Genomic DNA, 14449 nt, shown 5'->3' with positions numbered 1-14449 from the left:
GCTCTAAAGTAATGGCTAGAAAGATCTCATCTTGTATATCTTTTATAACTCCTTGACGTTCCCGGTCAGATACCACTTTCTGCCTTGTTCAGCACATGCTCCAAAATTCAAGCTGGTTACATTGTAGATATTGATGGGCGCTGATTTGGATGCAGACCCTTTCCCATAACAATCGCAAGGAAAAGACAGCAAGTGTTACTAGACTAGTGGTGCAGAGTCCAGATAAACTTCAGAAATGATATAGGAAACCAGTTCATCATCCTCCCAAGAATCCTCAGCAGTTGAATGTGTCCCTGCAGAGTTGGGCACCCTTGTCATTTGTGATCTTAGGCCTCTTTCACACATCAGATTTTTTTTCCGTCAGTCACAATCCGTTTTGTGACTGATGTGACGAATCCATCGCAGATTGTGGTCCAAGTGAGTAACCCTAATATATGGGGCCAAATCTCACAATATCCTAGTTGTAAAGCAGATATAAGCCAACTTTCACGAAGGCCCCTTTCACACATCAGTTTTCTTGCATCAGTCGCAATCTGTCGAAATGTGAAATAAATGGATCAGTTTTTTTCCTCATTGACTTGTATTAGCGACGGATGGCCTCAAGTTTCATCATTCGTATGACGGATCCGTCAAAAATTGTCTGTGCGGCTGATGGACGTAACGTCCACAGCAATTTTTTTGTGAACGTCGAAAAAAAACGGACAGCAACGGATCAGTCAACGTCTGTCTTTTTTCTTTTTTTTAAGAATGTAAGCCTATGTGCGCAGGATCCGTTGCAATCCGTCAAATGACGGATTCCAGCGACGGACTCAGTCTTTAGTAACTAAGCATGCCCAGAACGGGTAAAAAACACTGTTAGGCTGGTACGACAGATGCGTTTTTTGTTTTTTTTTACAGGATCCGTTGCATCAGTTGGACTCAGTAATTTCCATTTTTAATCTCTTCTAGTTTGCTATAACTATATTGGAAATTTTAGTACTGTTAGATTTACTGTGAGAATCCATGTATATAGACTGTATCTAGTGTTCTTAATTCTCTTATGTGTTAATGTAAAGGTGGACAGTGGTTACACAACACAAACCTGTGGATCCAGTATCATGGATGGCATTGGCACAGATGGAGGCTACAAAGAAATTGATACACAAATATGTGAAAATCAGAATGGGTCTCGACTTCTGAAAACAAAGGTAGGTATGCCATTCAATACTGGCAATATTTTAAGGGAACCAATCACCAGGATTTTTTCATATAACCTAAAGCCAGTGCTGTACTGGCACTATCAGGCTGATTCTATACATACCTGTAGTGGTCAGCTCGGATGTTTAGGTTTTGAAACCCAAGAAAGTAAAGTTTATAAAATCGGCAGCTTCTTGAGTGACAGCAGCTGAGGATCAGATAATATCTCGGGGGTATGCATAGTTATTCCTTCCCCCTGTTAGAATTAACGTAAGTATTATACAAATTATTCCCTTTTCACTTGCAGGACCTGTGAGGTCATACCCATATGACCAGAAGCCACTGGTCACACTTTTTCCAGTCTTTGAGCTGTATGCTGTGGTCCTTCACTTGCATGATTTGTACATTGAGATTCTTTTCCACCTACCAGCTAGCACTATTAGTCATTGTATAGTTCATATTGCTGTTTGTCCAAAGTTCTGGCGTTTTTGTTACACAATAACCATGTTTGTTTTTCTCTAAGGACTTTTTGACATTGGACATTAAAGGACATAGACTACTAGATCCGGAGTCTCCAGAAGGTGACCGCCCTCTTCCTAAAGCTCACAAAATGCATCCTGCACTTCACTCTGGGACTTGGAAGCTGAGCAGCGACCGGCAGTATAACAGGTTACATAAGAATGGTACGTCTGGGCACTGCCGTATGACATGGAGTAATGCAGAATTACAATCCCGCTCATGTCTTTCTAATTTTTTCTTGTCTTGGTCTTTAGTACATCTCCAGAGTCCACAGCAGACCATGGATGAGAAGTCTCTATCACATTAGCAATACCTGTAACTATTTTACCTCCAAATGTGAAGAGGTGGTTTGTAACCACTAACTTAATGCCCTATTTATTAAAGCAATGCCTTTTATTTCTTTTCTGCTTTGATTAGTTAAAGCCCTAGCATTGGGTAATGTGATTAAAGTGTAACTAGCACTATATGAAAGTTTTAATGACAGGCGCTGTATAGAGCTGCTGATCGGTGGTGGTCCGGGGACTGAGACCCCCGACGATTGTCAAAATATCACTCTGAAGTTTGAAACTACCCACATGGAGCTATGTATGGCCTCAATAGTAAGTCTATGGGTCTACTGTACAATCACTCTTAGAGCTGTCTGTGGATCCATAGACTTACTATAGAACCCATAGACCTCTTATTGCACGCAGCTCATGCAGGAGCTGTAAACGTTAGAGAGGTCTTGTGACTGACTTGGGGGTCTACGAATCTGGACCACCACTGATTAGCAGCACAGTCCAGAGCCTGTCATGTATAAAAACTGTTATATAGTGGTCGTTACACTGTAAAGTCCTGTTGTCCGATTCCTATCTGCACACCCAGCCGCCAGTTTACATTTCCACATTGTACACATGCCCGTTATAGTGATGGTATTCACAGCTATATCTAAAAACCACTAGACGCGGCATTCTCCTGCTTCCTAGTAGGCGGCAATTGCTAATTTGACGCATTTCGGAATGATTGATGTGTACTCCCCTGTATACAATGCAAATAATGGCCATAATTACATTCAGTAAAATGCATTACAAATATCCATCAGACTGACGCACACTAATAACTGATGTGCAAATTCTATGAAATTAACCCTTGCTCATACCTTCTGTGCACACTGACAGCCTTGTGTAGATTGAATGCCCACTGCTTGTAATGTAAAAGAAATTGGTGACTTCACCTAAATGACAATTTAATGCATAGAGGCCCATTTTAAAGAAGTTTCAACAAAATTTTTGTTTCGCAATCCCTTTTAATTCTCTATATAATGGTGTGTAAGTATAATAAAATTACCTCTCGATCGCCATCTTCACCAGTTTCCAGCATAGCCCTGGTCCCATAAATACATTGTAAAAGCCACAGAGAGTAGTGTGCCCCGTAGAGTCAGAAGTGCGGTGACGTCACTGAGAAGAGGCGCTGGACTCCGGAGAAAGAGAGTGTAAATGAGTATATTAACACACTCGCTACACTACATGACCATATACACAGTTAAAAAAACATCCTAGGAGTGCTGCTTTAAGAAGGTGACTTGGGTCCACACCCAAACCCTTGTGTGATCTGGAAACTGGGGAAGACAGTGAACGATAAGTATACATTAACACACCATCACATAGATTATCGGGATGGATTATGGAATTTGTTGATACTTCTTATTTTAACAGACTCTGTCCCTAGGTCTCCCCATGCCAACTGCATACATTAGATAGATCCTGGATCTAATGATTTGTTGTACTTTTAAAAAAAAATCTTTTCTAAATGGTTGTATAATCCTGAAAGGTTGAGCTGGATTTCTAAAATGCTCAATTAAATAGAAGCCAGAAAAAGTTTAGCAAAGTACTATACAGCTATTCAAAATCCATGTCCGAATGGAAGTACAACAGCCTCACCAGGTTCTAAAATCTATGTAATGTATAGAGATTGTATTGTGATATCTGGTGATGGCTCTGCTTTAAAGTGGACTATTGTTAGACGCTATAAAAGATATTGGCCATAGAAAGGAGTCTCTCAAGCATATGATGAATGGGTTCATATAGGTGCTAGAACAGAGTATCATCTGTGCTTATTGAGCTGCCATCTCTTTTGTACTATGACTGACTAGTGACATTTTTTTAAATTTACGTGATAGTCCATTGTAGACCATCATTAAAGGGCTTTGCTGGTAGGTTTTTTGGTTTGTGTTTTTTTTTTCTTTTATTTTTGTATAAAAAAAATCCCAGTAACAGTAGAAATGGTAAACAATCCCCAGCCTCTAGCACCAATGCTGTGGCTCTCTGATGCTTTTTTTTCCTTCCTGTGCTGATGACCACCATCGTACTGCACATAGTAGCATCGCCCTGAGGCCACGGATTCCTTGCGGCCTTCATATATATGAACTGCAGGAAATGAAGCCGTGATGGTCAGGTGGCGCAGTAATGACCTAAACCTCATGCTTTAGAACTATTCTCAGCAATCTACAATGTAATAGTGGAAGCTGGGTTGTGATGGGGTTTCCTTGAAGGTCACTGACACTCTTGCCACAGTTTTCATGCGTGATGTACGTTGAACCACTTAGGAAAAAAATGTATCCTTCAAGTGTAATGTAGACATACCCATGTAGCAAGTTAGCATTTTACCAGTCCAGAAAGGTAAAATGTAGCATCTGAGGATTCACTACTTATCGGGCATCGAGCGTCCTGTTTTCAATCCACCATAGAAAATGATGTAATAATTAGATTCCTAAATCAGGACTTTTATGGACATCATTTCTGGCAAACTTTTAAGTTTATAAAAATTGTAATATCTATTCTGATTTGATGGAAATGTTCATGATTCCAGATCCAAGAGTATGGACTCATGGAGACATCTGGAGACTCCGTCTAAGCACGGACTCTCCGCGGGTCTCCTGATCTGACCTCGACAGCCTCATATATGCCTATGAGACTGTCCAGCTCCGGTCTGGAAACCCTTGGTCAGTCAGTGCTCGAATCGAGTTTCACACAAGTCTGCATGAGCCATAATAAAGATACTTGAAAGAATAGTACATTATGTAATGCTGCCAAAAAAGGTAAATAAGTTAAATGCTGCTAGACTTATGTGGAATTTGATATTTGAATCATTGATTGTTTTTTACTTCTTGGGGTTTTCTGGGACTTCAACCTATAGAAAATTTTAAAATTCTAATTTCCCATTCTCTCGTTGCAGAGGGTTTTATCATCACCGTGACACACATTATTCAATATTATGTAGTGCAATATAAATTTTTATTACTTTTTTTTCAGTTGCTTAATAGTCCCAGAAAACTCCTTTACTCTTTCTGTATTCTTTAGAAACAATTTGTATAAATGTATCTTGCTGCTTCCTTCAAGGGATTTTTGTCTTAACTATGTACATATTGTTTTAGGCATCACTGTAAACCATGTCTGGTTATCAATAATAAATGTTATTTTTATTTTGAATGGTTACTTTTCTTTGTCGTTTTTGTTCCATAATATATATTTTCACATATTTGTGTTTTAAAGCTGTTTCCCCATCTTCATAAATGGAGAATGTCTGTCTGATAAATGTGGTAAATGCAGTCTTACAAGAGGAACATGGCACAGCTAACACTGTTAATGGGTGCAATGGTAGGGTCCAGAGCCATGACCATGCACTCTCGGAGGCGATGCTTTTGTTCATGTTTCCGATGTCTAAGGTGGCCTATTAAAAAAATCTTTAGTGTGACATTTGCTGGAAGCAGCTAAAACATTGATTCCCCTCCACTGGAGATCAACTGACCCTCCTTTGAGGAATGGTTCACTGAGGTATTCTTGTCTCGTCATATGGAGATCTTAATGGCCCAGTCTCACAAGGAGCAATCTTCCGTGGCCACTAAATGGTTCCAGTGGGAGGCCTTCCTCTCCCCCTCGATGTGCCTGACTGTTCCGAGATAGGTTGTATCATGATGCGTGCTACTGTGCGCCCACGACCTTTGTAGTTTCTTATTCCGGCTTTAGGGGATTCCTGTGTTCAGAGCCTCAGTAATCTTCCCCCTCCACCACCTTTTTTTTTCTCTTGAGGGAGTATCTTTCCTTCTTTCTGTTTCCCACTTTCATTATCTCAAAGCTGGTTAATCTTACGCTTTTTCTTATGTATATGTATGCACTTAAGTACTTGTGCTCATGATGGTTCTGTATGTGCCTTGTTATTGAGTATCATTTGGTTATCTTTGAAAATCCATAAAAAATATATTAAACGCAAATACCATGCACTCCTAAGTGAACTGTAATACATTTATTCATTCTAAAATATTCAGTCCAGTAAATGAAATGAAGATGTTCTGGAGACATTATACAAAAATCATACATTAGTATAACAAATAATATACAAGAACAAAAACATCATGATGTAATTAAATATAATTTTTCTGTGTCAAAATTCGCACACAAAAATTGAATAGAAATAGACCTATAAATTTGAATGACATGATAAAGAGAAAATAAATCAAAGTCAGAAAAATAAAACCACAGAAATCAAGAGGACCAGAGAAGAATCCAGAAAAATGTAATATGACCATAAAGGATTAATATGATCCATTAATCAGTACATGAATACTACTGTGCTGTGTGTATATTATTTCTTATTCTAATGTATGATTTTTGTATATACTTCCCAATGTACTGAAGAAGGCCTAACTGACCGAAACGTCTTCATTTCATTTACTGGACTGATTTTTTTTTTTGGAATTAATAAATATATTACAGTTCACTTTGGACTGCATGGTTATTTAGCTTTAGTGCTGTAAATGCATGCAGTTTTGCAATTTTCTGTTTAAGGGAATTGTGCTATACTTTGACAACCCCTTCGCAATCACTATATTCCTTCATGTAAAATCAGACAATCAGTGGCTGCTTCACTCTCTTCCTTGGGACAAAACTGTAATCTGGAAAACAGGAGAGCTGCTGTGGCACAGATTCCCTCTGGATGTCAGTAGTATGTCCATGGGGCTAGTAGGTGTTCAAAGTTACAGCATATGAGCAGTACTGTGTAAAGTGGAGGAGTGGGGGTGTAGCGACTACTGGGCCCCATTTTGTTGCGTATTATCAGAGTTAGGCTGGAATCACACTTGCGAGTGTAATATCTGTCTGATTCTCATGCCTGAAAGTCGGACGATTCTTCTCACATTTCATCAGTATGCTGTCAGTGTGCAATCAGTTTTTACCCTCAGCAGCTGCTATTCATGTACGGTTATCTACAGGAGCATTTACAGTGTTCTCTGCTACCTGCGTGAAATGTATTGAGAAAAACTGATGTCACTAGGATGGTTTATGTGCCGTCCATGTGACAGCCATCTTTTTTTTTTTTTTTTTCTTTGTCGCTCCATTGGGAGACCCAGACAATTGGGTGTATAGCTTCTACCTCCGGAGGCCACACAAAGTATTACACTTTTAAAAAAGTGTAACCCCTCCCCTCTGCCTATACACCCTCCCGTGGATCATGGGCTCCTCAGTTTTATGCTTTGTGTGGAAGGAGGCACACATCCACTCATAGAAAAAAAAAAAAAGATTTCTCATACATAGTATGACGGATGGAAGAAAAGAGGTCCCCGGCATGCTCCCTTCTCACCCCACTATGTCGGCGGTGTTGTTAAGGTTGAGGTACCCATTGCGGGTACAAAGGCTGGAGCCACATGCCGTCTCCTTCACCATCCCTTATGCGGCTCTGGGAGAAGAGGGAGCCTCACCGGTCATTCACCTGCTGAGACCGTGCTCCATCCGCAGCCCCTGGTGGAACCTGCTGGACGGGAGCGTTTTCATCCCCAGGGACCGGGCCCTGCACCTTCAAGGTACTCTGTGTCCCCATGGGTGGGACGGTACGGGGAGAGAGGTAGCCTTTCTCCCCAGTAGCACCGTCCGTTGTTTTTTCATCGGACTTCCGCGCCGGCCGTGCCTGCTTGTCGGGCACGACCTTAAATTTAGTCCCCGGCTTCATCGCGGCCTAGTCGTGAAAAATCCCGCCCCCGGGCCTGCTTGTCAGGGGTAAGGGCGGGATTACCGACAGAGGGCTGGAGCATCTTTGCATGTCTCCCCTCCCCTCTCATTGACCACTATGGGGCCTCCAGATTCCCGCCTTTTGCTGGCGCCGCCCATGGCTCCACTCCCCCCTTGAGAGCTCCGGCGGCCATGTTTGGCATTCTGCCGGTGTATGCTGCAGCTGCACAGCTCTACAGCTCCGGGGGACCCACGACAGGGAATCTGGAGGACACCAGCGGTTGGTAAGCCACACCGGTCACCTGGTGCTGGTTCCCCTAGGGTGCCGTGATATGATAGGGTGTCCGTCTCCGTCACTTCCGCAGGAGTCTCTGCGCTCAGTGATTGCATCCATGGAACCCGGGGAGTTCCTTTGTTCGGTGGACATCCAGGATGCCTATCTTCATATCCCGATCTTCCCAGCTCATCCGAGATTCTTACGTTTCGTGATTCAGGATCAACACTTTCAATTCACAGCTCTCCCATTCGGGCTCTCAACGGCTCCCAGAGTCTTCACCAAGATAATGGCAACAGTCATGGCTATTCTTCGGACCCGGGGAATTCTAGCCATCCCGTACCTGGACGACATTTTAATCAAAGCTCCCTCGGCATCGGGGTGTCGCGAAAGCCTCAGCATCACCCTGGATACTCTAGCCCGTCTCTGCTGGTTGATCAACAGACCAAAGTGATCTCTGATCCCGGCACAACGCATCTCCTTCCTTGGCATGGTCTTCGACACCACGAAGGTTCTCCTGCCCGAGGACAAGCTCTCGGCTATTCTCAGGGGAATTTGGAAGCTCCAACGCGCTCCCCGTTGCTCTCTCCGGTATTGCATGAGCATTCTCGGGAAAATGGTGGCGTCAATGGAAGCTGTGCCCTACAGTCAATTCCATACACGTCCTCTTCAGGGTCTCCTTCTATCAAGATGGGACAAGTCCCTTCACTCCCTGGATCGCCCAGTCGTGCTCCCTCCACGAGTCAGAGAGTCACTGGAATGGTGGAAACTCTCTCCCCTCATCCTCCAAGGGAGATCATTTCTTCCCCCTCGATGGAAGGTCATTACGACAGACGCCAGTCTACTAGGCTGGGGAGCCACATTCCAAGACCTTACAGTTCAGGGTCGCTGGACCGAGCCGGAAACGAACCTTCCCATAAATATTCTGGAGCTCAGGTCAGTTCGATTGGCTCTCCTACACTGGGAGACCCTGCTCCTAGGACACCCAATTCGGGTACAGTCCGACAATGTAACAACTTTGGCCTACATAAACCACCAAGGCGGAACACGCAGCCGAGCGGCAATGAAGGAGGTGTCTCAGATCCTCGACTGGGCCGAACAGAACATTCCAGCGATCTCAGCGGTCCACATTCCGGGAGTGGACAATTGGGCCGCCGACTTCCTCAGCCGAGAAAGCTTCGACGCGGGAGAGTGGTCCCTCAATCCCAGCATCTTCCAGCAGATCTGTTCCAGGTGGGGGACCCCTGACGTGGATCTCCTGGCCTCCAGGTGGAACCACAAGGTGCCCCAGTTCGTGTCCAGAGCAAAAGATCCACTGGCGGTCGCAACGGATGCCCTAGCGATCCCCTGGTCGCAGTTCTCTCTGCCGTACCTCTTCCCTCCGCTTCCGCTCATCCCCAAATTAGTCAAGAAGATCAAATCGGAAGGAGTCCCGGTGATTCTCGTGGCCCCGGATTGGCCCCGTCGTCCATGGTATGCAGAACTCATGCACCTTCTCGCCGACGTCCCGTGGAGACTACCAGACGTTCCGGACCTTCTCACTCAGGGACCATTGCTCCACCAGAATTCAGTCGCTCAATTTGACGGCATGGCTGTTGAAGCCGCAGTACTAACTTCCTCGGGCTTCTCAGAAAGGGTCGTCCAAACAATGATTAGAGCACGGAAACCTTCCTCCTCCCGCATCTACCACCGTACGTGGAAGGCCTACTTCCGCTGGTGTGAAGCTAACCAGGTCGCAGCCATGACCTTCTCCTTACCAGTTCTGCTGTCTTTCCTGCAGTCTGGTCTGGATGCGGGGTTGGCACTCAGCTCTCTTAAGGGTCAGATGTCTGCTCTTTCAGAAGAGGATTGCCTCTCGCTCACAGGTTCTCACATTCATCCAAGGGGCCGCTCATTCAGTTCCCCCCCGTCCAGCCTTCAGTGGAGCCTTGGGACCTCAACTTAGTTCTGTCCGTTCCTCAGCATCCTCCCTTCGAACCTATTCAGGAGGTGTCTCTAATGTTCCTTTCTTGGAAGGTCGCCATCTTAGTTGCCATCACGTCAATCAGGCGGGTATCTGAACTAACGGCGCTTTCCTGCCGCTCCCCCTATCTCGTCTTCCACCAGGATAAGGTAGTCCTTCGGCTGGTACCGTCCTTTCTTCTCAAGTTGGTCTCCTCTTTCCACCTTAACGAAGACATTGTTCTTCCCTCCTTTTGCCCGAACCCGTCTCACCCTCGTGAGATTCTTCTCCACAAGCTGGACTTGGTCAGAGCCCTCCGCCTGTACATTTCCAGGACGTCTCATTTCAGAAGGTCGGATTCTCTATTTGTGCTTCCATCCAGTCCGCGCAGAGGCATCCCCGCTTCCAAGTCCTCCATTGCGTGATGGATCCGTTCTGCCGTACTAGAAGCCTACCGGGTAAGGGGCAGAGCGCGCCCACTCAGGATTACGGCCCATTCCACCAGGGCGGTGGGAGCCTCTTGGGTGGTCCGTCACCACGCTCCAGCGTTGCAGCTTTGCAAGGCTGCAACCTGGTCTTCGCTCCACACTTTCACGAAGTTCTACAGGGTTCACACTTTCACATCCTGTGAGGCGAGCCTCGGTAGTCGCGTTCTGCAGGCTGCAGTGGACCGAGGTCAGCTCTGAGAGTAACAATAGACCCACCCGTGGGACTGCTTTAGGACGTCCCATGGTCTCTGTGTCCCCCAATGAAGCGATAAAAAAAGTAGATTTTGGGTACTCACCGTAAAATCTTTCTTGGAGCCTTCATTGGGGGACACAGTACCCGCCCTTGTGTTGGATACATGTTACTGTTGAATGTTGATTCTAATGTTCACTTAAGATTGTTCGTTCTTTCTTTGTTGTCTCCTATTGCTTTCTCACTAACTGAGGAATGATTGCCAGTTGGTGGGTGTATACTGCATAGGAGGAGTTTACCTTTTTTTGCTTAGTGTCGCCTCCTAGTGGCAGCAGCATACAACCCATGGTCTCTGTGTCCCCCAATGAAGGCTCCAAGAAAGAGATTTTACGGTGAGTACCCAAAATCTACTTTTTGACACCACTGTATAAGGAAGAGATAAGACCTTGACTTCCTTGTGACTTATAGTCCTTTCCTTTTTAATGAGAAGCGTTATTAACCTAAACCCCCCCCCCCCCCCCAGTGAATTTTCGTTTTTAACTCCCCTTCCAAAAGCCATAAATTTTACATTTTCATCTGACTCCTCATTGGGGGACACAGGACCATGGGTGTTATACTGCTTATCCATAGGAGGACACTAAGTAGATACAAAGGACATTAGTTCCTCCTCTACAGTATACACCCCCTGGCCGAGCCAGGCAACCTCAGTTTTAGCTTAGTGTCTGTAGGAGGCTCATCTCTTCAAGACTTTTTATTTTAGGAGGGCGATGGTTTCCCCTAGGAACCGATCTCCCAACACCATCAACAGGCGGGAACGTGGAATGTCTCCTTCCCATGCTCCCTCCTGTGACGCTGGATCCTGGGCTGCATCTCACTGGACGACTGGTCACACAGGCATCGGTTTTCTAGAGCCCAGGGCAGATTAAAACTTCCTCAGTCCCTCTTGCAGGCTCTGAGTTGATACACTGCACCGGTGTGACCGGGCACAGCAGGCGTCAGTCTGCCATCTCCACTAGCCTAGACTGAGACAGTGCCAAGGTGAGATCCTGGCTATGAAATACACCTGATTACAGGGACTCCTGCAGAAACAATCCACCGGTGGCGGGGGAGGGCTCCCAGGGCTCAGAGCTGCAGCAACAAGGAACACAGGGTCATCGGCTGACTTGGGTGAGAGACACCCCTTTCTTCCCATACTCTGTTTCACTTGTATCTCTGCAGATCATTGCTCCCTCTCTTTGGATACTCCCTCCACAGGCAACATGTATAATTCAAAGGGTATTAAGAATTCTAAGGCTCATATAGTCTATTATTCAGCCTGCACTACCTGCCACGCTGAGCTACCATGAAAACACACCTCTTCTTTCTGTGAGTCCTGTACCCCTGTAGCCCCCCCAAGAACCCCCTGCCACCTCCGCTGCAACCGCTACCAGCCCAGAGCCTTGGGCTCCCAGCCCACCGGAATGGGCACCGTTTCTGTCCCAAATGATAGCGCACATGCCGATGTCAGCTGCTGGCCACTGCACATCTACTACAGAGTATACTGGGCAGTGAGGGAGGTGAGTAGAATGGGGATTTTTTTGCTGTTTTTTTTTTTATGAGCTAGAGACAGAACAGGGACTGTATATACCAGAAAATGGCTCAGGATAAGGACATATATACCAAGATGGGCCTAAGAAAGGGTCCTTATACACCAGGATGGGGATCATTTATATCAGGATGGGCCCAGGATAAGAACATATATATACCAAGATATGCCCAAGATAAGGCATAAATACCAGGATGGGACCAGCATGAGGACATATATACCAGGATGAGTACATATGTGATATATATGTGGTAAAGCCAGGGTGTTGACGGGTTCTGAATTGCCTTTATCTTAGGTGCAGGGCCCACCCTCCTTGGTTCTGAGAGCCTTGACCTGGGGCACTGAACACCAGCACACAAAATCCTAAGCCACCTCACACCACACCCTGCCAGTGTGTCGCCCCTGTGCCAGCAGCCAGGCTGCTCTGGTCCGGATCCGCGGTGGCTCTGTCGGGGACGGGTGCCGCCTCCGCTGCGGCAAAGGGGCTACTCGAGGGCGCTCGAATCTGGGATCATGTCTGGGGCTCGAGTGGTGACCGGACCCGGGGCTCGTGCAACCGCCCGTCCTCGCAAAAATGAAAAAAGGGGTATTTACAGGGGAATTAGTTTTTTGTCTGTACACCACCCGTGGGTTGCGGTGATGGGATGGTGGCACCGCCGCTGCCTCTTGAGGCCAGTGTCCGGGACCGATGGAGTCGGGCAGCAAGGTGTTATCCCCTCCACGGGTAGGGGAGGTGTTGTCCCGGGGGCCCAGATGTAGGTGGGGAGCCGTGCAGGGGCGCCGTCGGCAGGTTGGACCGGGTGACACCGCTGTACTCACGGTTAGAAATAATCCACACAGAGTCTGTACTGTAAACTAAGGCCGGAAGTCGGTTGCCATAGAAGTGGTGTGCTGGTCCTGCACATGGGTTAGCAAAGTAGGGACTAGAGATGAGCGAACCGGTCCCGGTTCGGCTCGAGGTCGGTTCGCCGAACGGAGGTCCGATTCGAGTTCGGCTCGTCGAACGTTCGACGAACCGAACTCTAACTGCATAGGAAACAATGGCAGGCAATCACAAACACATAAAAACACCTAGAAAACACCCTCAAAGGTGTCCAAAAGGTGACAAACAACTCACAACACAAACACATGGGAAAGTGACAAGGACATATACTCATGCGAAAACAAAACAGCTGGACAAGGAAAAAGAGGAGGACACACAGATATAGGCATGGCACGCCCTTCTAAAATAATGTAAAACACCGCAAGGTGACTCCAAGCGTAGTCTCCCTTTTTCTTCGGCGCTCCATTGGGAGACCCAGACGATTGGGTGTATAGCACTGCCTCCGGAGGCCACACAAAGCAATTACACTAAAAAGTGTAAGGCCCCTCCCCTTCTGGCTATACACCCCCAGTGGGATCACTGGCTCACCAGTTTTCTGCTTTGTGCGAAGGAGGTCAGACATCCACGCATAGCTCCACTGTTTAGTCAGCAGCAGCTGCTGACTATATCGGATGGAAGAAAAGAGAGCCCATATAGGGCCCCCAGCATGCTCCCTTCTCACCCCACTTGCGGTTTGTAAGGTTGAGGTACCCATTGCGGGTACGGAGGCGGGAGCCCACATGCTGTTTTCCTTCCCCATCCCCCTGAGGGGCTCTGAGGAAGTGGGATCTTACCGGCCTCCAAGCCCTGAGGCCGGGCTCCGTCCACAGACCCATTGAACCTGCTGGATAAGGAGCCGGGGTACCGTTCAGGGACAAGGCCCTGCAACATTCAGGTACTCTGTGTCCCCCTATGGACTGGCCGCGCACACTCCAGACTTGCTGGGTGTGCTAGTGCGCCGGGGACAGTAGCGCTGCGCGCTGGGGTTTGAGTCACTGCAGCTTAGCTGAGTGACTTTATGTGTTGGGAACTACCGCGCCGGCCGCTCCGGGAGCGGCGGCGCGGCTGGGACTTGTAGTGCGCCGGGGACTTAGCGCCGACCGTGCTTTTACGACGGCGGCGCTTATAAATCTAGTCCCCGGCTTTTGCGGCCTAGCTCCGCTTCGTTCCCGCCCCCTCCCTGTCAATCAGGGAAGGGGACAGGCGTTGTGCAATCGTCAGCGCCGAGGGCTGGAGCCTTATTTACATGCTCCAGCCCTCTCACTGGGCACAGTGGGACGCAGGTTTCCCGCTTTTTGTCTGAGCACACCCAGGGCCCGCCCCCCCCTCCACAGAGACGCCGGCAGCCATTCCTGCATGCAGTCTGGCTGGGGAACGGACACAGGCTCTGGGAGACCCAGACAAGGGATTTCTGGCGACCACACACCCGCGTTAA

The 14449-nt window shown here is 47.1% G+C and overlaps 1 protein-coding gene across 2 annotated transcripts in view; it reads left to right on the top strand.

Moving 5' to 3' along the window:
* BORA (BORA aurora kinase A activator) overlaps positions 1-5162 on the top strand; it is an 88634-nt gene extending 83472 nt beyond the window's left edge. For both annotated transcript variants that reach the window (XM_075336821.1, XM_075336820.1), the window contains 3 exons: positions 1056-1187; positions 1700-1859; positions 1950-5162. In XM_075336821.1, the coding sequence (XP_075192936.1) occupies positions 1056-1187; positions 1700-1859; positions 1950-2002 (345 nt within the window). In that variant the 3' untranslated portion in view covers positions 2003-5162. The remainder of the gene's footprint in view (positions 1-1055; positions 1188-1699; positions 1860-1949) is intronic.
* The last annotated feature ends 9287 nt before the right edge of the window (positions 5163-14449 follow it).

This window comes from Anomaloglossus baeobatrachus, chromosome 2 (genome assembly GCF_048569485.1).
Source record: "Anomaloglossus baeobatrachus isolate aAnoBae1 chromosome 2, aAnoBae1.hap1, whole genome shotgun sequence".
In the NCBI taxonomy this organism is placed as follows: Eukaryota; Metazoa; Chordata; class Amphibia; order Anura; family Aromobatidae; genus Anomaloglossus; species Anomaloglossus baeobatrachus.
The sequence above is the reverse complement of the archived record's forward strand: the minus strand, read 5'-3'. Positions and strand labels throughout refer to the sequence as shown.